Source organism: Prosopis cineraria, unplaced genomic scaffold (genome assembly GCF_029017545.1).
Source record: "Prosopis cineraria cultivar Desert tree isolate PC_DT_omini unplaced genomic scaffold, ASM2901754v1 PC2, whole genome shotgun sequence".
Classification (NCBI taxonomy): Eukaryota; Viridiplantae; Streptophyta; class Magnoliopsida; order Fabales; family Fabaceae; genus Prosopis; species Prosopis cineraria.
In genome coordinates, this window is record NW_026555333.1 from 24,349,957 (window position 1) to 24,373,271 (window position 23,315).

Sequence of the window (23,315 nt, forward strand, 5' to 3'; positions counted from 1 at the left end):
CAACTTATAAAATGCAAAACCTAATCATCATGCATAAGGACATTATATAGGACATTGTGACCTTGATTCTAGCCTAATAAGATTTATTAGTACACAAAAACGAAATTCAATGTACAGTTTAATTATAAAAATGTCAACACTACTAATCGCAGACATAATGGTTTTTTTTTTTTTAAAAGAAACAAGAGAAGAAAAATACCGATAACTTAAACTGTAAAAAGGGAATAGCTAAATACTTTTGTTACAATAATCAATTCTCTCAAATCACTATTTACACAGCCTATCTCATAAATCACCAGCAATCACCGTGGAGAAATTATGCCTGATAAAATTTGAAGATTAATTGACATAAAATTTGAAGATTAATTGACTATAATGACACAAAAAATCAGTTTTACAAACATAATATTCGAATTGGAAAATGAAGTGTCATGTTCCAATATTGTCTTCACGCATCTCTGATTCAAGCATCCACCTTTCTGAAAACATTTCTCAGGCATAATGCTCTATAGGCAATCAATTTGGTTCCATCACTTGTCAGGGAGAAGCACAATCAGCCCATCACCAGCACAAAGGCTTGAGAAATTTTACTTAATCTACCATTTAGTTTACCGTTTTCTGAACTTCAAGGGCTCCACTATTCACTGGCTAACATGGCTTGCCATCACAATACTGCTATTTATACAGCGTAATCCTACTCTGCCTTGAGGATTCACCATAGATGCAGTATGTCTCATATCCTCAAAATCCGCCTTAATTTGTAAACCTGAAAAACAGAAAATTTTCACACTCAATCCTGTCAAGCATATTACACACGCGCATACATATTTAACATAGCAGAACAGTTGTGTGTGTGAAGACATGCGATCAAAGTGATGTCCTTCCCCCCCCCCCTTAAAGTGGTGTCTAATACCGATTAATTCAGCATTAGCATATAATTAGTACTACATGCAGTGATACAGTAGATTTTTTTTATTTATTATTTTTTTCTAAAGAAGGGTTTTCAATAAAATATTGAACAAGGAAGAAAAATAAGTTTAGAGATTTACTACTCAAGTGTCATAAAGTATAAGTGCTCAAAAACATATTTGTGATTATTTTCTTCACGCACTATATCAATGTGCACAACTTCAAGCACTTTATGATTTACTTTTCAGATATTCTGCCTTGCTAAGTCTTGTACTTTCCAGAATTTTAACAAGCTTTTGTCCAAATTCTGCATAGTTAATTCATTTCACAAATGGCTTGGAATCCATGTAAGTTAAGACGGTAAAGAAACTATAGGTCAGACTTTGAGCACATAATTGGGTATCAGTTGCCAAAAACACATCCCAATTTCTGTAAATTGATGCAGCCCATTCATCAAACTCAATATGAGACTATGAACCAGAACAACAAAGAAGGAAAAAATTTTGACCAAAAAGGACAGATTTCAAGGCTTCAACAAAGAAAGAAAAAATGAGAGTATTGCATACTTTAATATATTATAATAGATTATAATATATTAAAGTATGCAATAAATGATGTGTTCAACAAAACATGAAGTGATTTTTAGTTGATGACAGATTTCAAGGTTTCATGTAGATTGATGCCCATTTGGGAACAAAATAAAGTGCAAGAGTAGCAACAAGCCACCAACCTGTGCAGTTCTGCTGGGCAATGGCACCTCTAAGCAGTTTCTAAGGCCATCAACTCTGCCAAGTTCGCCACATCAAAAATTTAGAAATAGTATCGTTTTCTTTTTCTTTTTTATTTGTGGGTGGTTTTTTTTTTTTTTTAATGGGGTGGGGGTGAGAAGACACAACGACAATAGACTTGAAAAGTATGAGACTACCTTCTGCTGACAGTTTTATGAATATACTGGTTTTCTTTGAGGCGCCCCTGACCTCCATACTTCATTTCATCCGTGTTCAGAACGATCTGTGCCATCAAGATGTATCCACCAAAATTAGTGCCTATCCCATTATAGAAACCGAAATAACAACAATAATAATTACAAAAATCATTTTAATTATGATCATGTTGATAAAAGAGCAACGACAACACAACAACACGAGAAAAGAATCAGAAGAGACCGATACCTACTTGATATTCTCCTGCTTCTTCTACGCCTACACTGTAGCTATCATATGACTTTGTTGGATGGAAATTGAAATTAAAGAGAAGGGGACCTCTAATGTAAGATATGACCTGAAAAATGTGAATGTATCTAAGAGCAGCACACAAAGGGGAAAAAAAAGGAAAAGTAAAAAAAGTCTGCTATGTACAATAATTGACAAAAGAAGACACAGAAAAACATCACATCCTCTCAAAACAATAAATTAAAAAATGACAGATGGACGTGCATATACTCTGGAGAAAAACAGTATCAAGAACATTTACTAGCTTCACATACCTTTGAAAGATAACCTTGCTACAACAGGAAAAGGAAATCCAAGGTGAAATGTATGCTTTTCGCACATTTAATCAGTTTACTCATTACACTGGGTTTTATTTCTGTTTACCTTTAGCATAAAAAGTGCAATTTAATTGGGGAAAGGAAGCAAGATGGAATAAAAATGACTTTAGACTAGAAAATTTCCTAAAACATGCTTTGCAATTGAAAGATGACAATGTTAGGTGAAACAGATACTTTTGGTGGTGTCTCAGGCGTCCATTCATTGTTTGAGCGGAGAGCTCCCCATCTGAATGGTTTTTTAGGAGTTGAAAGGTGTACGCTTAAAGAATGTAACAATGAAGGCTGTGTAGAATTATTATTATTATTATTATTATTATTATTATTTCATTTTATTTTATTTTTTTGGTGGATAGACGGTAGCATTTATAGCTTTACTTGGTTGAGTATCCTAGAAATATACATTTAATGCATTAAGGCCTAAGTTCCCCCCCTGATTGTTATGGACAAAAGCAATACAGCCAAACACATGGAAGAGAAAATAAATTTTTAGTTTTGGCAGAAGTCACGATAGCCTCTGCCCAATATAGTCAGGGACATTTAATGATAGGCAAACCGACCAAGCCACTTCTTGGAGGTGTCTATCCATCCTTTCTGCTACCTCATCCTGTTGAGTGGCATTTTAGTGGATAATTCTATGGATAGTTAGGTATACTTTTAGTTCAGATTTGAAAAATCCTCTTCCTTTCAGCTCCTGTCACATCAATTAAGCCATTCTTGAATGCACCGATAAGCACTTCATCAGGTAAATCATGAAAAGTTGCTAGTAGGAGCTCAAACTGCTCTCTCATCTCTCACAATTCCTTCTTGTTTTCTCACCTTCCCCGGCACAATTGATTGAGAAGTAAAACAGTTTTGAACAAGCAGCAAACTGGGTCTTCTCAGTCTAAAGTAGGGAACTCTAACATTCCAAAGCCCCCCCAAGTCCTCCTCTCCAAATATTGCAGTCCTCTCTTCCTGTTGTGCCATGTCAGTAGCCTCCATCACAGCATTGTAGGCTTCAATCATTGTATTCTGAGTTCAGCTACTATGTTCTAGCTTACCATTATTTTGTCTAGCTTGATTCCTGACATTGAAAGCAGCTTGGAAGTCCTCAAGCTCTACCTTCAGCTGTGTTTTGCCAGTTGCACCATCATCAACTCCTTCATGTCCTGGTTCCCATTTTGAAGCTCACCCAGACTCCTCTCTAGTACATCGATTCTGTTCTTTATTCTAAAACCAACCATGCACCGACATTACTGATCTAATACCAACCATGCACTGACATCAGCTCTGGTTCTATATGCTATGCATTAACGGAAAATTAGCTTAAGGTTGTCCTGAAGATAAAGAAACACAGTTAAACGTGAAAGAAAAAGCAGTAAAGCATCCTCACACACTAGTTTCTGAGAGACCAATGCTCTCCCTCACTCCCACATGCATTTTGTTTTATGCCATGTCCCCCAATCGCTATTCTTAATTCCTTGACATGCACGCACTACCTGCCAAGGTAGACCCCTTTTTGCTTCTCCTTAATCTGGCCCTCCATTTCTAGGTTGTTGCCCTAGGTTTCTTGCTCTTCTTATTTATCCTTCTTCCTAGTAAGCCTTATAGGGCTTGGCTCTCATAAACTATACCCCACAGCCCATTTTGTCCATCATCTGTTCACTTTAATTAATTTTTTTTAAGAAAAAAATAATTAAGGATACAATTGTCATTTTCAATTTTCATTTACATCCATATTACCTTTCCATTTATTTAAATATATAAATATTGTGTACTAAATATAAAGTCATGGCACAAGATCAAGATATGCACCCACAATTACTGCTAGCTATTTATTAACCAAATGAACCGAAGTGCATCTAAAACAGAACAGACTCACTTATGACAGTGATAACAGACAAAAAGAAAAGGTTATCAACTAATTGAGAAAGGTAGCCAGCAACTAAAATAACAGTAAATGGAAGGCATAAAAATGCAGTTTACCATTGAATTTTCGTTCACATGGTGAATGTTGGAAAAACCTCGAGAAAGTACTCTCTCATTTTCATCTAGAATCATCATGTCCTGGCCAAAAAAAAAAAAAAAAGAAAAGTAAATTCATCATCTGCCACTTTAAGCATTAGTCATTTCAGATTGCTAAGAGGCTTTTCAAAACATCAAGTGTGGAGCTAGATGGTAGCTTCAAGTCAAAAGTCAAAAGAAAATTTAAAACAGATTAAACAATCTCCTAGCAGTACATACTGTATAAACATTTATGATTATTTTCAAACAGACAAACACAGTCTGGCATCAGATAACTTAAAATTTCAGTTAATTTCTGAAAAGAGTCCTACAATGTAATCAACAACATAAGTTTTAAAGAAAAGGACTCGAATAACACCTTATCAAAGGAAAACAACTCATGATTAACTCCATCTTTTCCCAACAGATCCCACTGACGGTTGGCAAGTGAATATGAGAAATTGTTGCTTGGCATCGGAAACTCAACCCTCTGGCACAAGCAGAACATCATAAGTTTAAAATTATTTTTTAAGGATTCTTAATGTGTGTAACTCTACCTTGGGATGCCCAAATTCATTGCCCATGAAATTCAGAAAGGCACGGCCTCCACTTGCAAATGTTATCAATCTAATCATCTGGCTCAAGATCAACAAAAGTTAATAAAACAATGCATTGAAAGCTGTAAGAGAATCATCCATGTAATTCATAATTTGTTTAAATTCAGCCAATTCCAACAGCCAAAAATGAGATATAGAGAAACAGAAATTTGGAAGAAAAAACTGGCAGAACCCACAATACAAGTTTATTGGAGAAAATACTTTATATTCCGGCTCAAGATCAACAAAAATTAATAAAACAATGCATTGAAAATTGTAAGAGAATCATCCATGTTATTCATAATTTGTTAAAATCTAGCCTATTCCAACAACCAAAAAATGTGAGATATATAGAGAAACAGAAATTTGGAAGAAAAAACTGGCAGAACCCACAACCCAAGTTTATTGGAGTAAATATAATTATGTTGAATCTCAATTACAATTAACATACTTTATATAATGAAGATCCTCTCATCAGTGAGTCCTTATAGTTAGGTGAATGCTCATTCAATTCACCAAACAATATCTCTGCAAAAGACCTCCCTCCTGAAATGGACTGACAAGCAAAATAAGAAGACATCAATAGATTAAAAGCTACACATTCAACAAAAATATTCCTAACACGTGCAAGAGAGAGGATATAATTTAAGAGTAGGATACCTGATTGTGATTTTCTGCATACACAAGCGTCTTGTCAGCATATTCTCTATTGGACATTAATGTGTTGACAATCTGAAGAGTGAAATGCAGCAAAAACGGAAGCATGAAATTATGATAAGCTTGAGAAAAAGAATATAGAACCAACCAGAGCATCCCATTTTATTATGAAATGAACAAATACATTCAAGTACAACCTTAGTCATGCTCCACTCATGGTCAGGAACATTCTCAAGTAGAGATGCCCACATCTCAGATACAGAAAGGTTAACATAATAATCAAATCCCAATCCACCTTGAGAAGTTGCCTCACATAATCCTGGATAAAATGTTGCCTGAAACAATATATATAACGATTATACACAAATAGAGAAAGCTGATGTCCTCAAGAAAATGAATCCTAACTTTATAGAAGTCTACTCGTTATGTGAAGAAGATTCAATATGCACAAGGTGTCTTCATAAGATGAAGTATACCTATCAAAATGTTAAATGAACATTTCATTTTAGTAAAATTTACTTGTCAATTTATTAAGGGAATCTTGTTAACAAGGTTCATTAGTCACAAGGTGTCATTTAACATTTACTTATCACCTAAGTTTCCAAACCATTTACTTGTCAATAGTTTAAGTCAATTTGTCATTTCATTAACCTTTGCTTGTTAATTTTTTAAAGAGAGACTGATAGTTAAGTCCCAAAAGATCAAATTCATGACAATGTCACCAAAACAAATTTCTGAAAATGAAGTTGAAAATATCAAACTCCGCCTATGTTTATAGCCGGTCCCAAGCCCGGGTAAAGGAGGAGGGTTGTGTTAGGCCATCAACAGCCAATGTAAAACTTTGTTGAATCTATCATGAACATGGACAATAGACGTTATAATGTTAATGCTAGGTCGTTGCCCGTAAGTAACGCGCTGCATGGCTCGAGTACAGTGATAAGTGAGTTAGAGCCGCTGCATCGGCGCCCGGATGTAGTGTTAAATGAGCAAGGGCTACCGCGTCATTCTGGACGCACGCGGCTAAAGAAGTTAGTCCATAAGAGCAAAATTAGATTTGGTACTTGGAATGTTGGGACATTAAATTGTAAATCTTTAGAGGTTGTAGGGGTTATGATTCAAAGGAAAATCAATATCCTTTGCCTGCAAGAAACAAAATGGCGTGGAGAAGAAGCTAAGGATATTCAAGGTTTCAAACTTTGGTATACAGGAAAAGTAAGTGCACGCAATGGAGTAGGCATCATTATAGATAAGGAGTGGAAGAAGAACGTTGTAGAAGTTAGCAGAATTGGAGACAGAATTATTTCCTTAAAAATGATAATTGGACGTGAGACTGTTAATATTGTTAGCACTTATGCGCCGCAAGTCGGGACAGAAGCCAGTCTTAAGGAATTATTTTGGGAGGATCTAGAGGGGTTGATTCGACATATACCACAGAGTGAAAAATTTTTTATTGGAGGAGACTTTAATGGGCATGTTGGGAGGGAAGCTGGTCACTATGCAAGGGTGCATGGTGGTTTTGGTTTTGGAGAGCTAAACAATGAAGGACAAACTCTTCTTGATTTCTCATTGGCGTATGATTTTAAGATTGCCAACACTTGTTTCAAGAAGAGAGATGAGCATCTCATTACTTACAAAAGCGGAGCCTCAAGGTCACAGATTGATTTTCTTTTGGTTAGGAACACAGATAGAAGACTTTGTAAAAATTGTAAGGTGATCCCCGGAGATGCTGTTACGACACAACATAGGGTCCTAGTCCTTGATGTGTGTATTATGAGTAAAATCCAAAAATGTCGACAAGTAGTAACACCAAGGATTAGGTGGTGGCAATTAAAAGGTGAGAAGCAAGATATTTTCAAGCGAAATCTTTTGGATAAAGGAATTTGGGAATCTCAGGGAAGTGCTAACATCATCTGGGAGGATATGGCTAAAAAGATACGGGAGGTTGCAAAAGTAGTTTTGGGAGAATCGAAAGGTTCTGGTCCGAGAGATAAGGAGTCTTGGTGGTGGAATAATAGTGTACAGGACAAAATCAAGTATAAGAAGAACTGTTTTAAAGCCATACATTTGTGTAACAATGAGGAAAATTGGGAGAGGTACCGTATGGCTAAGAAGGAAACTAAGAGAGCTGTGGGTGAAGCTCGTTCTAAAGCTTTTGAAGAATTTTATAAGAACCTTGAGACGAAAGAAGGAGAGCAAAATATTTATAAGATTGCCAAGAGTAGGGAAAGAAAATCAAGAGATCTAGAACAGGTAAGGTGTATTAAGGATGAAGAGGGAAGAATTTTAGTTACAGATGATGAAATTAAAAATAGATGGGAGACTTACTTTTCTAAACTTTTCAATGATGGAGAGGATTCATCTAGTAACTTGGAGGATTTAGTAACTGGTGAAGGAGAACAAAATTTGTCATTCTATCGAATAATACGTGATAAGGAGGTAAAGGAAGCTCTTAAGAAAATGGCAAATGGTAGAGCCAACGGACCTGATTGTATATCTATTGAAGCGTGGAAATGTTTAGGTGAAGAAGGGGTGAGATGGTTAACTAAGTTATTTAATGTGATTTTACGGTCCAAGAAAATGCCTGATGAGTGGAGGAGAAGTACATTAATTCCTATTTATAAAAATAAAGGAGATATTCAGAATTATACTAACTATAGAGGGATTAAACTCATGAGCCACACAATGAAATTGTGGGAGAAAGTAATTGAGCAGAGGTTAAGATTGGAGACAAGTATTTCTGAGAATCAGTTTGGTTTTATGCCAGGTAGATCAACTACAGAGGCGATTTATCTACTAAAGGGATTAATGGAAAAGTATCGTTGTAAAGATAAAGATCTACACATGGTTTTTATTGATTTGGAAAAAGCTTATGACCGTATACCAAGAGAAGTGCTTTGGAAAGCGTTGGAGAAAAAGGGAGTACGGATTGCTTATATTAAAGCCATACAAGATATGTATGAGGGGGTAAAAACTAGTATAAGAACACCTAGTGGTCAAACAAAGGATTTTCCTATAAAGATTGGACTACATCAGGGATCATCTCTGAGTCCTTATTTGTTCAACTTGATTTTAAATGTTTTGACGGAACATATTCAAGAGGAAATCCCGAAATATATGCTCTTCGTGGATGATATAGTTCTTATAGCAGAGACAAGAGAAGAGATTAATTGTAAACTTGAGTTATGGAGGAGGACATTGGAGTCGAAAGGTTTTCGTCTGAGTAGAAGTAAGACGGAATATTTATATTGTAAATTTGGTAAAGGAATATTCAACAATAATTTAGAAGTGAAATTGGGAGATCAAATTATACCTCAAGTAGAAAAGTTTAGATATTTGAGAGCCATTATTCAAAATGATGGCGAAATCAGTGGAGATATTTCACATAGAATTCAAGCTGGGTGGTTTAATTGGAAAAAAGCTAAAGGAGTTATTTGTGACCGTAAGGTGCCTAATAAACTTAAAGGAAAGTTTTATCACACTGCTATCAGACCGGCAATGATATATAGTAGTGAATGCTGGGCTCTAACGGGACAGCAAGAGCATAAAGTTGGAGTAGCAGAGATGAGAATGTTACGATGGATGTGCGGACATACACGTAAAGATAAAATTCGAAATGAGCACGTACGTGAAAAAGTGAGGGTGGCACCTATTGAGGAAAAAATGGTAGAAAATCGGTTGAGATGGTTTGGGCATGTACAAAGAAGACCAAGGGAGACACCAGTGAGAAGAGTGGAACATATAACTTTGAGTCCGATTAAGAGAGGTAGAGGAAGGCCTAAGAGAACACTCTTGGAAGTTGTTGAACGCGATCTCTTAATTAATAATATTCCTAAAAGTTTGATAAATGATAGAGCACAATGGCGTCTTGCAATCCATGTAGCCGACCCCACCTAGTGGGATAAAGGCTTGTTGTTGTTGTTGTTGTTGTTGAAGTTGAAATATCAATTCAAACAATTGTAAATTCAAGAATTTCAATTGCAAATGAGGTATTTCAAATTCAAATGTGACTAAGATTGTAACTAGTATTCCTGTTTGTAAGTGCCTAAATTAGTATTTGCAACTCTTCTTAAAAAAAAAAAATTGTTGAAGACTTAACTAGTAACACAAAAAAGAAAGGAGAGATTCATGGAATTATAGACCCCTAAAGTCTAGGGTTAAAATTCTATAAATAATTAAATCATGCATAATATTATCTATTGTGAATGAATAGATGTTGTGGTTGGGGAATAACAAAAGCAGTCCTCATGAATATGGGAAAATTTTCAACTCCAAATTAAACAATCAGTAGCATATTGATTTTTGTTTAATACGCTTTGTGAAGACAGAATACTCAAATTATCAAGAATATCTAAATAAATCAGAAAAGAAAATATACTTACGTCCTCTGCTATAGTGATGATAGTAGGATAAAGAGCGTGCAGTATTTCATTGGCCAATATGAGGTATAATAGTGCATCCTTGTCAACATATTGATTGCAGTAGCTGCGAGAAAATAGGATTCAATGCATTGATTTTTAGTGTTATATATATATATATATATATATTTTAGATGAAAGAAGAAATTGTATTGAACAGAGAATAAAGTACAAAACAAAGTAACAAAGTAACACAACAAAATAAAAGTATAGGAACTAATACCAAAATACATTAAAAGTATAGGACCAAAAGTTATATTTTACCTTCATGTTTTGTATCTAGGATTCAATGCATTGATTTTTAGTGTTATATATATATATATATATTTTAGATGAAAGAAGAAATTGTATTGAACAGAGAATAAAGTACAAAACAAAGTAACAAAGTAACACAACAAAATAAAAAGTATAGGAACTAATACCAAAATACATTAAAAGTATAGGACCAAAAGTTATATTTTCCCTTCATGTTTTGTATCTTCTTCAATTAGCAATAATCTAATTGCACTAATAGTCCGGGTTTCTTCCTCTCTCCACTCTTCAAAAAATGGTACAAAAAACCTTCAAGAACCCTTTTAGAGGGTGGTAACTATCATATGGATACCTTCTTAACAGCATGAGGACACTAAAGCCATGTATTGGGAACTAAATAGCCTCTGTAAAGCCAACTGATAGCCATGCCATAAATTCATAATACAAATAGTTTCACGCACAAGTTAAAAAAAAAAAAAAAAAGTTAGAGGAAGGCCGTACTCCTCCAAATCACCAGTGAATGAAGCAAAACCGTTGTGAGTATATATCATAGAGGACAGGGAATGGAACTGGAAACCATCAATCTTATACTCAACGATCCACCTGTTCAAACAAAATTTCATTAGCATAAACCAATACTGCCTGTCAAATGGTTGGGGGGGGGGGAGAAAGAAAAAGAACCACTATTATGTCTATAGTTCAATCACATATAGAAGGAATAACTCAGAGGCAGTAGTAATTAAAGTATTTGCTACGCACATACCAGTTCAGGTTTGAGAGAAGGAAATGCAGAACATCAGGATCGCCATAATTAAACATTCTGGTGCCCCAATATTTGTGCTGTCCTCGTTTACCTATTCAAGAAAGGAATTTGGGATCATGGCCAGTATTTAATGCAATTAGTTTTATATAAGATTAATGACCATTCACAAGTCAATTCTCTTACATAATTATTATAGCTTTCTTGTGAAAGATCTAACAAACAACAGCATATTAGCATACATGTATAGTTGGATACATAGAAACATGTCACTAGCAACAACAACAAACAACAACAACAAGCCTTTATCCCACTAGGTGGGGTCGGCTAAACATGTCACTAGCAGAATTATTAAAATAGTCCCTCAGAAAAGCATCAACGAGCTTGTTTGTGAAGAGCAATTTATCCTTACCTCATTGGAAATCTAAGAAATACCATCAGGCACTAAAAAAAAAACTTAAGTCCCAGGTTCTGCATTAGAGGAAAATATTTACAACATACAACTAGCACTCTAGAGTTCAATAATATGGAGCAACTGGCACTCTCATTTTTCTTAATTAACGAAAGATATAGCAACATGATGCTTAGGGTGTCACATAACTTGTTAACTAGACACTTGTCGATTTAAAAAAAAAAATTGTCAATTCACACTAATTTTCAACTAATGGTGCTGTCACAAATTACATGAGTCCATCCTGGCTAGCTATAGAACTAACATATCTATTACTTACAAATACATTTGTAACCTATGATAGTGTAGACATACATAACATGTGATAGTATTGTCAATGGACCCTAACTCTGTGTTGGTAGACTTTTTTTTTTTTTTTTCCCTTTCAACTGACGAATACCTGATTGGCAAGCCATGAGAGACCATAAATATGATGCCACATGTTTTGATATTTAAAAAAAAAAAAAGCAGAGAGAGAGAGAGAGAGAGAGGTAAGGGTGTGGGTGACAATTGTTCATCCACAAATACTTTAGGGACAAACATACCCATTAACCCAAATATTTTTTCCCACCATTCATGCCACATGTAGTTATTGTATAGTTAAAATGCCCTTTTGACTCTATAAAAATTAATAAAGAACAGTTAGGGAACTTTTGTGGAGATATTCTAGTTATTGCAAACATCCTTTTCTATTTATTAGGAGTTATTAGTCTTTGTTAGTTTTTATTAGTCACTATTACCTCATTTTTCCATCTTGACAAATAAATACACAAAAAAGTATCGCACAGAAAACTATATATCAATTTACATAAACAGACAAAACCCTATAAGATCTAAATCAAATGACATTCGTTGCATAATAGAATTAATAATATGAGATGAAGTACACTATGTGAAAATAAGATCTAACTCAACTTTACATCCAAGCAACATAAAACAGTTTTCAATATGTCAATATGCAGTTAAAATTAGTTATTATGCATTGTCTGTGTTGCAACTCCGCCTATGTTTATAGTCGGTCCCAAACCCGGGTAAAGGAGGAGGGTTGTGTTAGGCCATCAACAGCCAACGTAAAACTTTGTTGAATCTATCATGAACATGGACAATAGACGTTATAATGTTAATGCTAGGTCATTGTCCGTAAGTAACACGCTACATGGCTCGAGTATAGTGATAAGTGAATTAGAGCCGCTACATCGGCGACCGGATGTAGTGTTAAATGAGTAAGGGCTACCGTATTATTCTGGACATGTGCAGCTAAAGAGGTTAGTCCATGAGAGTAAGATTAGATTTGATACTTGAAATGTTGGAACATTGAATTGTAAATCTGTAGAGGTTGTAGGGGTTATGATTCAAAGGAAAATCAATATCCTATGCTTGTAAGAAACAAAATGGCGTGGAGAAAAAGCTAAGGATATTCATGGTTTCAAACTTTAGTATACAAGAAAAGTAAGCGCACGCAATAGAGTAGGCATAATTATTGATAAGGAGTGGAAGAAGAACATTGTAGAAGTTAGCAGAATTGAAGACAGAATTATTTCCTTAAAAATGATGGTTGGACGTGAGACTGTTAATATTGTTAGTGTTTATGCACCTCAAGTCGGGATAGAAGCCAATCTTAAGGAATTATTTTGGGAGGATCTGGAGGGGTTGATTCAACACATACCACAGAGTGAAAAGATTTTTATTGGAGGAGACTTTAATGGGCATGTTGGGAGGGAGGCTGGTCAATATGCGAGGGTGCATGGTGGTTTTGGTTTTGAAGAGTTAAACAATAAAAGACAAACTCTTCTTGATTTCTCGTTGGCGTATGATTTTAAAATTGCCAACACTTGTTTCAAGAAGAGAGATGAGCATCTCATCACTTACAAAAGTGGAGCCTCAAGGTGACAGATTAATTTTCTTTTGGTTAGAAACACAGATAGAAAACTCAGCAAAAATTGCAAGGTGATTCCCGGGGATGCTGTAACGACACAACGTAGGGTCCTTATCCTTGATGTGTATATTATGAGTAAAACTCAAAAACGTCGACAAGTAATAGTACCAAAGATTAGGTGGTGGCAATTAAAAGATGAGAAGCAAGATATTTTCAAACGGAATCTTTTGGACAAAGGAATTTGGAAATCTCAGGGAAGTACTAACATCATATGGAAAGATATGGTTAAAAAGATAAGGGAGGTTGCAAAAGTAGTTTTGGGAGAATCAAAAGGTTCTAGTCCGAGAGATAAGGAGTCTTGGTGGTGGAATAATAGTATACAGGACAAAATCAAACATAAGAAGAACTGTTTTAAAGCCATACATTTGTGTAATAATGAGGAAAATTGGGAGAGGTACTATATGGCTAAGAAGGAAACTAAGAGAGCTGTGAGTAAAGCTCGTTCTAAAGCTTTTGAAGAATTTTATAAGAGCCTTGAGACGAAGGAAGGAGAACGAAACATTTATAAAATTGCTAAGAGTAGGGAAAGAAAATCAAGAAATCTAGAACAGGTAAGGTGTATAAAAGGATGAAGAAGAAAGAATTTTAGTTATAGATGATGAAATTAAAAATAGATGGGAGACTTACTTTTCCAAACTTTTCAATGATGGAGAGGGTTCATCTAGTAATTTGAGGATTTAGTAACCCGTGAAGGAGAACAAAATTTGTCATTCTATCGAATAATATGTGATAAGGAGGTAAAAAAAGCTTTTAAGAAAATGGCGAATGGTAGAGCCAACAGACTTGATTGTATATCTATTGAAGTGTGGAAGTGTTTAGGTGAAGAAGGGGTGAGATGGTTAACTAAGTTATTTAATGTGATTTTACGATCCAAGAAAATGCCTGACAAGTGGAGGAGAAATACATTAATTCTTATTTATAAAAATAAAGAGAATATTCAGAATTGTACTAACTATAAAGGGATTAAACTCATGAGCCACACAATGAAATTGTGGGAGAAAGTAATTGAGTACAAGTTGAGATTGGAGACAAGTATTTTTGAAAATCAGTTTGATTTTATGCCAGGTAGATTGACTACAGAGGCGATTTATCTACTAAGGGGATTAATAGAAAAGTATCATTGTAAAGATAAAGATTTACACATAGTTTTTATTGATTTGAAAAAAGATTATGACCATATACCAAAAGAAATGCTTTGGAAAGCCTTGGAAAAGAAGGGAGTACGGATTGCTTATATTAAAGTCATACAAGATATGTATGAGGGAGTAAAAACTAGTATAAGAACATTTAGTGATCAAACAAAAGACTTTCCTATAAAGATTGGACTACATCAAGGATCATCTTTGAGTCCTTATCTATTTAACTACATCCTAAATGTTTTGATGGAACATAATCAAGGGGAAATTCACAAATGTATGCTTTTTGCGGATGATATAGTTCTTATAGCAGAGACAAGATACGAGATCAATTGTAAACTTGAGTTATAGAGGAGGACATTGGAGTCGAAAGGTTTCCATTTGAGTATGAGTAAGACGGAATATTTATATTATAAATTTGGTAAGAGACTAGTCGACAATAATTTGGAAGTGAAATTGGGAGATCAAATTATACCTCAAGTGAAAAAGTTTAGATATTTGGGAGCTATTATTCAAAATGATAGCGAAATCAATGGGGATATTTCATATAAGATTCAAGCTGGGTGGTTTAATTGGAAAAAAGCTAAAGGAATTATTTGCGACCGTAAAGTGCCTAATAAACTTAAAGGAAAGTTTTATCGTACTGCTATCAGACCGACTATGTTATATAATAGTGAGTGCTGGGCTCTAATGGGACAGCAAGAGCATAAAGTTGGAGTAGTAGAGATGAGAATGTTACGATGGATGTACAGACATACACGTAAAGATAAAATTCAAAATGAGCACGTACGTGAAAAAGTGAGGGTAGCACCTATTGAGAAAAAAATGATAGAAAATCGTTTGAGATGGTTTGGACATGTACAAAGAAGACCACGGGAGGCACCAGTGAGAATAGTGGAACATATAACTTTGAGCCCTGTTAAGAGGGGTAGAGGAAGGCCTAAAAGAACACTCTTGGAAGTTGTTGAACGCGATCTCTTAATTAATAATATTCCTAAAAGCTTGATAAATGATAGAACACAATGACATCTTGCAATCCATATAGCTAACCTCATCTAGTGGGATAAAGGCTTGTTGTTGTTGTTGTTGTTGTATTGTCTGTGTTGCCAAGTGTTAGATGTTAAGTGTTGATCAGTTGCCTTATGTGTGACGTGCTGTCACATTCCAAAGGCGGTGGTATTTTCAGTTATTGCTGTCAGTTCTATAATACATGTGAGACTTCGCTTGTGGATTTGAAGTATCATTCAAATCTATTAAAAGAGATTCTTCTTGTTACTTTGTTGGTCTGCAAATGTAAGATTCTAACTTATAATCTGCCAGAGATTTCAAATCCTTATAATCTCTTGATCCCAGAACTTATCACCCTTTTAGAGTAGCGATGTGCATCAGTGTATTCTAGGTAGATAAGATGTTCAGTATGCTAAAAATAACTTTTTTGATGAATTCAACACAGGATAACACATTAGAATCGTTTCTAACCAAAGTGTAACAGATAGAGATTAGACTGCATGACTTAGATGAGGGAGGAATTCAAAAACACACAACACTTTAAGTGTTATTAAGCTAAAGAGAAGCATTAACAGATACCAGTATGAAAATAGCAGTCATTCGACCCATCAAAAAGTGACAATCCAACCATCTCATCAGCAGCTGCATAGGAATGGACGATTTCTAAGAAGACCAGCAGTCCCAATCCTGAGAAGAAGAAAAAAAAAAAGTAAACAAAATGGACTCTTGCATAACAAAGACAATGAAAGAAACAAAAATAATAACTGGAATTAAAATGAATATATAAATATCCTTTCATACAAAGAAGAGTAAGTTGAAATTGTGCACTGATGAAGACAACATTTCCGTATTTAATTCCTAATATATCTGTGTTCAAGTCACCATTAATACCATTAATTATCAAGTTCATGCATTACGGCCGTCTATGTCATAATTTCATTGCACTCCTCCAAGTTATCAACTTTTTATTAGGCATGTAAATATTATATCAGAAATCTTTTGCATGTACAAAGCATTTCAATTAGCTGCAATGACTCAATAAAGTATATGATCAACATAATCACTCCTAATCTTCTCACTGAAACAAAAAGGGAAAACAAATCATCCCTATGACATGGAGAATGCTAACCATGGGCTTCATCAACTAACTGCTTGAAATCTTCAGGAGTGCCATATCGACTACTAACAGCATAAAAATTGGTAACCTGCACTCGCAAGGAAAATTTATAGCAGACTCCAAATAATATACATTATTAGAGTCCCAAAAAGGAAATGAAGATGCCAATGAACATCAGAGCAGAATCATTCTCTAATTAATAACATACATTACTAATGAAACTCACAAAGAGATATCAATTGCAATTGGAAGGAACACATGCATATTTCTATCATAATTTACAAACACATGCATATTTCTATCATAATTTACAAGATAAAGCATGTATGCATTTAGCATTATCAGTGCTTATCAATTATTATAAGAAAGGCTGCTTTAAGAATCATTTGGCCATGCTTGTAGGTAATTACTTTCTCCAGTGATCAACACATGTGTTTGGGGCCGTTGTCAAGGAGACACATAATTTTGTTATTTCATTGATTTTAATTTTCTTTTTCTGTTTTTCCTTTCTTTTTGCATTTTACCCTGCTTTCATGCTTACTATATGTTCTAAAAGCCTAAGTGACTAAATTAATTTATATTAATCCTGAAATTGAGCAACTTTGTGAGGAAAACAGATCTAGGAAGAGAAAAGAGATGGCTGCAAACAATAATAACAATGTTATGGCACCCTGCTGGAGAGACATGCAAATGCCAATGGTGATAGAAAGCCCCCTTCTGTTCGGGTAGGTAAACAAAGCTAAAATCAACATTTCTTTAAATATGATTCAACTGATAGAACCAAACATATTGAAGTGGATAAGCCTGTCATCAAAGAGAAGGTAAAGGAAAGCATCATGTGTATCATCTATATACCCTGCAGACATTCTCACAAACAAGCTTTCAAGATAGTTTCAAGGATTGTATAGGAAAGTTGGAGATGATAAATATCTATGATCTAATTTGAGGTGAAGTGTATTCACATGATGATATCTAATATCCAATGTAAATATCAGTGTAATATACTAGATAGTATGATTGACTAAGGGCCTGTTTGGGTAACTCCCAAAAGCACATTCAAACTACATCTAAAATATGCTTTTGCCAAATCCAACAAATAGTTGGATCCCGAAATGTACTTTTGCAAGATGTGAACTGAAAACCAAACACACAAAGTCATGACTCATAAGTATTCCTTCCCATGTTTTTGGTCTCTTGGTTGTCACACATGAGTATATGTATGAATATCAAAATTATACTGTGTTACTCAAATCAATGAAATGTGATTCCTAATATCCTCAAAAGCTTCATCAAGAAAAATCTATTGTTTTATATGGGGGAAAAGAAATATTATTAGAGGAAAAGTGTAATAATGAAATACAAGAATGGTTTACTTACTCTATAGCCCACAGTGAAATAATCCTTGTGTTCAATAACTCCAATTAACTGGATTGCATTGTACCCAGCTTCCTTGATGTGAGGAAGAACCTACTTTGAACATAAAATAAAATAAAAATGTCAATAATTCAAATTTCTATACATGCATAATATACAATATACAAATCAGTAATGAAGGGGGAAATTAAAAAAGAAACGGGGAAGAAACCTTTTTTGTGAATTCACTGAAAGAGGATATCTTTGGCTCAGATCCACTGATTCCAACATGACACTCATATATCCGCAAGGAAGTTGGGACTTTGGGACTTGTGTTTTTCCATTTGTATGCTTGTTCTGGGGAAGGTTCCCAATGGACTGCAAAAGCTTGGCTTCCCTCAGCAACTGCATAAAATCAACAACATTTAGATTATCCACAAGATTGATATGAGGAAGGGAAAAAACAATTACAGTAAATAAATTAAACCCCATATCCTAGTAGAAAGGATACCCTAAAAAGTAAATAGGACATGTTTTTAATCTTATGCAAAAGCATTGAAAACTAGCAAACAACTTATACCATACCTATCAGCGGAAGAGTAAATTTAATCTTACCTCCCTTGAGAAATACCCAAATTATATAGCTCTTCCATCTATTATTAAGATAGCTTCTTGAACAACCAAAAGATAACCAAAACACACTCAAGGATAATATTAATTGTTTTAATTGAAAATATAACTTATTAAAAATTGTACTTCTTAAACTTTTATTTCAAGGATAACAAGCATGTGGAGATTGGTTGGCATTTCATTAAAGAGGTGGAGTGATGGAGATAAGGTCCATCTAGCCGCCCAGACTACATAGCATCTAATTTATTTCATTTATTACTTGTACAATCTGTTTTATATTTTTATCAGATTAGATTGTTACTAAGGAATTCAATTAGATTGTGATGTCTTTGATTTCGGTGGTTAGAGTAGTTGTTTGCCATGGGGCTACCAACCCAATGATACTTGGATGTACATCATTATTCAATGAATGGCACAATAAACTCCCGAAATTTTCATAAACGAATCTTAAACACAGAGGCATTGTCCAACATAAAGTTAAAACCAAATAAGCATTAATCAAAATGAAACAAATACAATGATTAATCGATGGGAATAATAGTTGCAATCAATGGTTTAAGGCATAACTAACATATAAAATGCTCAAAACCAGCTAATAACTCGAGTAAAGATGCTTTGGCATTGTATCCGTTGACCGGTAGACTAAGCACCATTTTTCAATCATGGCAACCAAAAGATGCTACCATTGATAACTACCATTCTCCAAACATCCAAATTCAAGATGCATTTTGGTTGCAGATACCCAAACTTTGCCATCAGTGCAAAGACTAGCACATCAAAGGCACACTTCTAAGATTCAAATTAACAATTGAACACAATGATAATATACATGCATGCTACCTGTTTAAGTCCAAAATTAAATAATCCAGATCTTTCAAATAGAAATAACCACAACATATTGTGTGATACCACATATAGCTCCAAAATAGTTTATGCAAGTGGAAGAATAAATGATTTCCAAAAATCCATATAACATTTACCTGGCTCCACATATGTAGCCCAAGCAGGTACTCGCTCTAAGGGCCCATTAGGAGTGTTAAAGAAAACTCGATACTTGCTGCCATGAGGAATGCCAGGAATATATTTTTTCAGCCATGCCTTCCTTCCTTTACGAGTCTCAAGCCAGTATGCTATAGGAGGCTTCTTTGCAAGAATTTTTTCTTGCCATTCAGGATCCACTATCACATTAAAAATGTCATACTCTTTACCACTATCAATCACATCATAAGGCGTAGGTTCATTGTGTGCTGTCCATCGCTTGTATCTAGTTTCCGCATCTGGTATGTCTTCTAATTCCTCCTCAGTTTGAGGTCCATTAGGACCAAATATTTGCTCATATAACTTTGCTGGCACTTCCAAACGGTTTTTTAAGTAACGATCTTCTCCTGGCTCCCAGTACTCCTCATTTGCTTTCTTGAAGATTTCTTCAATGGTGACACCACTATCACCTTTGTCATAATCATCCACATAGTTATACTGTTGAAAATAGAGTTTGTCTGGCTCTTCACCCTCTCTTAGCTTATCTTCAAGAATGATAAACCAGTATCCATAATCATCTCGCCCAAAGTGACCCTCCCTTGCACAATTTTCAGTAGGTGACCACCCATTGAAATCACCAATAAGTGCACAATAGCGAGCCCCTATATTTTACACCATTATATTAACACAAGGTGAACAGTCTACTTCTACAGAAGACTCGACAAGAGAACAACATTATTTTTATGGAATCTTTTTTCAATAGCCGCATATTATCACTGTTAGGAAGAACTAAGCTAGGTTTTTGATAAATACGAGGTGAGCAGGACAGAGACACATAGTTAAACAGAAAACACTGGAACCTAACTATGCCTCTTAAAAAGCCAAGAAAAGTGGATGAGAAGAAAACATTCACTTGCATCTCAAACACAATAATTTGCCAATATATTTAAAGAGCTCATATAACTCAAGAATAATTCAGGGGCAAGACTGAAAAATTAAGAGTCAGGCGTGTAACATGTCTGAAATTGTCAAAAGAAATTTATTCAATAGCCAAAATGACCACAAAAGTAGTCCACTGGAACAATATCAAACCTGGAGCCCATTCCATATAATCCACCCGATGTTCTGGATGACGATGCATGCCCAGTATCTCAAATCTGGACAAAAATATAAACGAAGCATATGCAGGTCATAGGTGTCTAAATTGCAGTAATCCTTGGGAATCTTTGTAAAGTAAAATTGAGTAACGGAAACCAATAATTCAAAGCATAATGATAACATGAAATTGGGACATGAATTTTGAATAAAGAATGAGTCAGAAACACTCAAAGACGCCACAACAATAAATACAAAATATACACTGAATTAAAAGTACAAGTTTCGTCAGTAAAACTAGTCCTCATGGGGAAAGCGAAAGGAAAAAGGTACAAGTTTCAACTTGGATCACACAGAACTAACCCAGAAGACATCTCCTTGAGGTTCATGTGACGATTGAAAATTTCATCTTTCAGGTCCTTCAGTGATTTATATCTGCAAAATACAAAATAGTACATAACATTTCCCTGCACGAAATCTCCAAATTTATTTCGAAACAAACAGTTTCCAGTACGCTTTTCCCTGCGCTGCTACGTTGCATCTTTGCCGAAAAATAAAGAAAATGAAAAATGCAAGTCACTTTAGTCCTCCTTAATTAGTCTCCTGACATGTCTTTTAGAAATGTTCAACCTAACACACGCAGCGAATTCAAACGGCAACACTTTAAACCTTTACGTGAATAACGTCATTATTGACTTCACAAAACGGGGGGAAAAACACCAGAGACTTTCATTTCTCATCTCGTCCCTGTAGTTTTCAGATGTAATGTAAGTGTTACCTTTCACGAAGGAACTGGCCAAATGTTTTGTGGGTAATGCCGCGTTTGGTGAGAAACCCAACTGGGTCAATTCCCTTTTCGCCATCGTCGAAACTTCCCTTCTTTGTTGGATTTGGTTGTTTTTGCTGCTTCTGGGGTTGCTCTGAGGCTGAACAAACTACGTTTGTTTTTCTGGGAAAAGTAATGGTTTGAGATTTGGGTTGGGATTGAAATTGAAGAAATGAAGTGCTGGGATAAAGTGAAACTTTAACCGGCATGGAAAGCATCATTGGGAACAGCACAAAGAACAAGTCGAAGAGGGAGTTTGAGATAAGAAGGGCGGGTCGAGTTCTTAAACGGTTGGGTTTCTGGAGAGGTTTATGAGTCGACTCGGTGAACAAACCGATGGGTGGGACGGAGAGACGCGACCCTCCTGTTTTTTTGGATTTTTTAATATTCGCGCCTTTGATTCGGTTAATATTTAAATATAAATATATTTATGAAAGTAGAGGCACAGCACAACACAGCATGCAGAAAATAGGGCAAATTGACCTCGATACAACGTATAAAAAATGGAAAAAAAATAATTATGAACTTTATAAAAATATTAATGATAATTAAAGACCTCTAAATATTGAAATACTAGAAAAAAGTCATAGTGTACTAGGAGGTGTAATTTAATTAAAAATATTTTATATTTTTTTTAAGGAAAGAAGTATTAAATCACTCTTGTTTAAATTTTGAGGTAAAAATAAAAAAGTAGTTTAATTTTAATACAATTATTACTTTAACTAACATACATTAAATTTAATGGGTCAGTTAGAAATGACTTTAGAAAAAAGGTTGGAGTCCAATTTTATGTATTCTAGAGCTCGCAAGAATCTGTGCGAGGGCGATTGCACGACAAAGCCAAGGATTCGTGTCTGATGATATGCTTGGATTTGGGAATTTCTCTGTTTGATGACATGCATGGATTGGATTTGTCTATCTAATTGTTTGCTTAGATTGGAACTGAAGGGAGGGAGAAGAAAAATGAAGACAACGAACCATTCCTTCAGATTTTCCTCATGGGAGGATCAAAAGGGGTCTGACAATTACCTGTCAAGTTGCATGGGCCCCATTCCATGGCACATAAGTAAAAAAATAAAGGAATAAATGATTGATTAATAGAAGGGCAATTTTTGTTCCTTTAAAAAATAATTTAAAAAAAATATTGTCTCACTTAAGAGCTTAAGATGTTTAATGATCCTTAAAAAAAATATAAAAATAAAATTAAACCTTAACAAAAATAGAGTTAAAGGGCTAAAATGATCATAAACTTTTCTTTTAAGAATGTCTAGTATCTTTGAAAAAAAGATGATACAAAAGTTTCCATAACATTAACTAAGTGGTTCAAAAGTACCCAACTGTTAAATACCTCAATAGTTATGTTGACCGTTTAAAATGGTTGACTAATTTTGTTGATGTGCAGTGAATAAGGTGTCTTTGCTTGTTGAGTCACTTTCTCTATGTCTTCCTCGAGCTTGTCTGTGCTCAGAACATCCAACCCGAATAGCAAGTCCACATAAGTATCACCGATCAAACTCATCATCTCATAATAGCAAGTCCCATTCTGGGCTTTCTATCCCAGGTCCTCACTTTCCTTGACCTCTCATTCAATAATCTTTTTGGCACAATCCTACCCTTCCTCACCCAATTGCATCACCATACATCCCTTAATTTGGACCACAATC

At 34.9% G+C, this 23,315-nt stretch overlaps 1 protein-coding gene across 1 annotated transcript; it reads right to left on the reverse strand.

Annotated features, from left to right (window-relative positions):
* Positions 1-206: 206 nt before the first annotated feature.
* LOC129303075 (1,4-alpha-glucan-branching enzyme 3, chloroplastic/amyloplastic) lies at positions 207-22,001 on the reverse strand. The gene is made up of 21 exons (XM_054942089.1): positions 21,604-22,001; positions 21,189-21,260; positions 20,823-20,887; positions 19,733-20,392; positions 18,355-18,527; positions 18,147-18,236; positions 16,782-16,857; positions 16,232-16,339; positions 11,125-11,215; positions 10,863-10,964; positions 10,074-10,176; positions 5,892-6,029; positions 5,698-5,769; positions 5,489-5,593; positions 4,999-5,076; positions 4,821-4,931; positions 4,424-4,504; positions 2,086-2,190; positions 1,835-1,920; positions 1,640-1,694; positions 207-766 (listed from the first exon to the last, which is right to left on the reverse strand). The coding sequence occupies exons 1-21, from the start codon at positions 21,870-21,872 to the stop codon at positions 734-736; spliced, it is 2,673 nt and encodes an 890-aa protein (XP_054798064.1). The 5' UTR covers positions 21,873-22,001; the 3' UTR covers positions 207-733.
* Between the last annotated feature and the right edge of the window lie 1,314 nt (positions 22,002-23,315).

Coding starts and splice junctions, on each gene's coding strand:
- LOC129303075 (XM_054942089.1), bottom strand. CDS start 21,872: ATGATGCTTTCCATGCCGGTTAAAGTTTCACTTTATCCCAGCACTTCA. Junction 10,177..10,862: donor TTCACTGGTGATTTGGAGGA/GTACGGCCTTCC, acceptor ATTTTCTCGCAG/CTACTGCAATCAATATGTTG. Junction 1,921..2,085: donor AAGAAGCAGGAGAATATCAA/GTAGGTATCGGT, acceptor TTGATGGCACAG/ATCGTTCTGAACACGGATGA.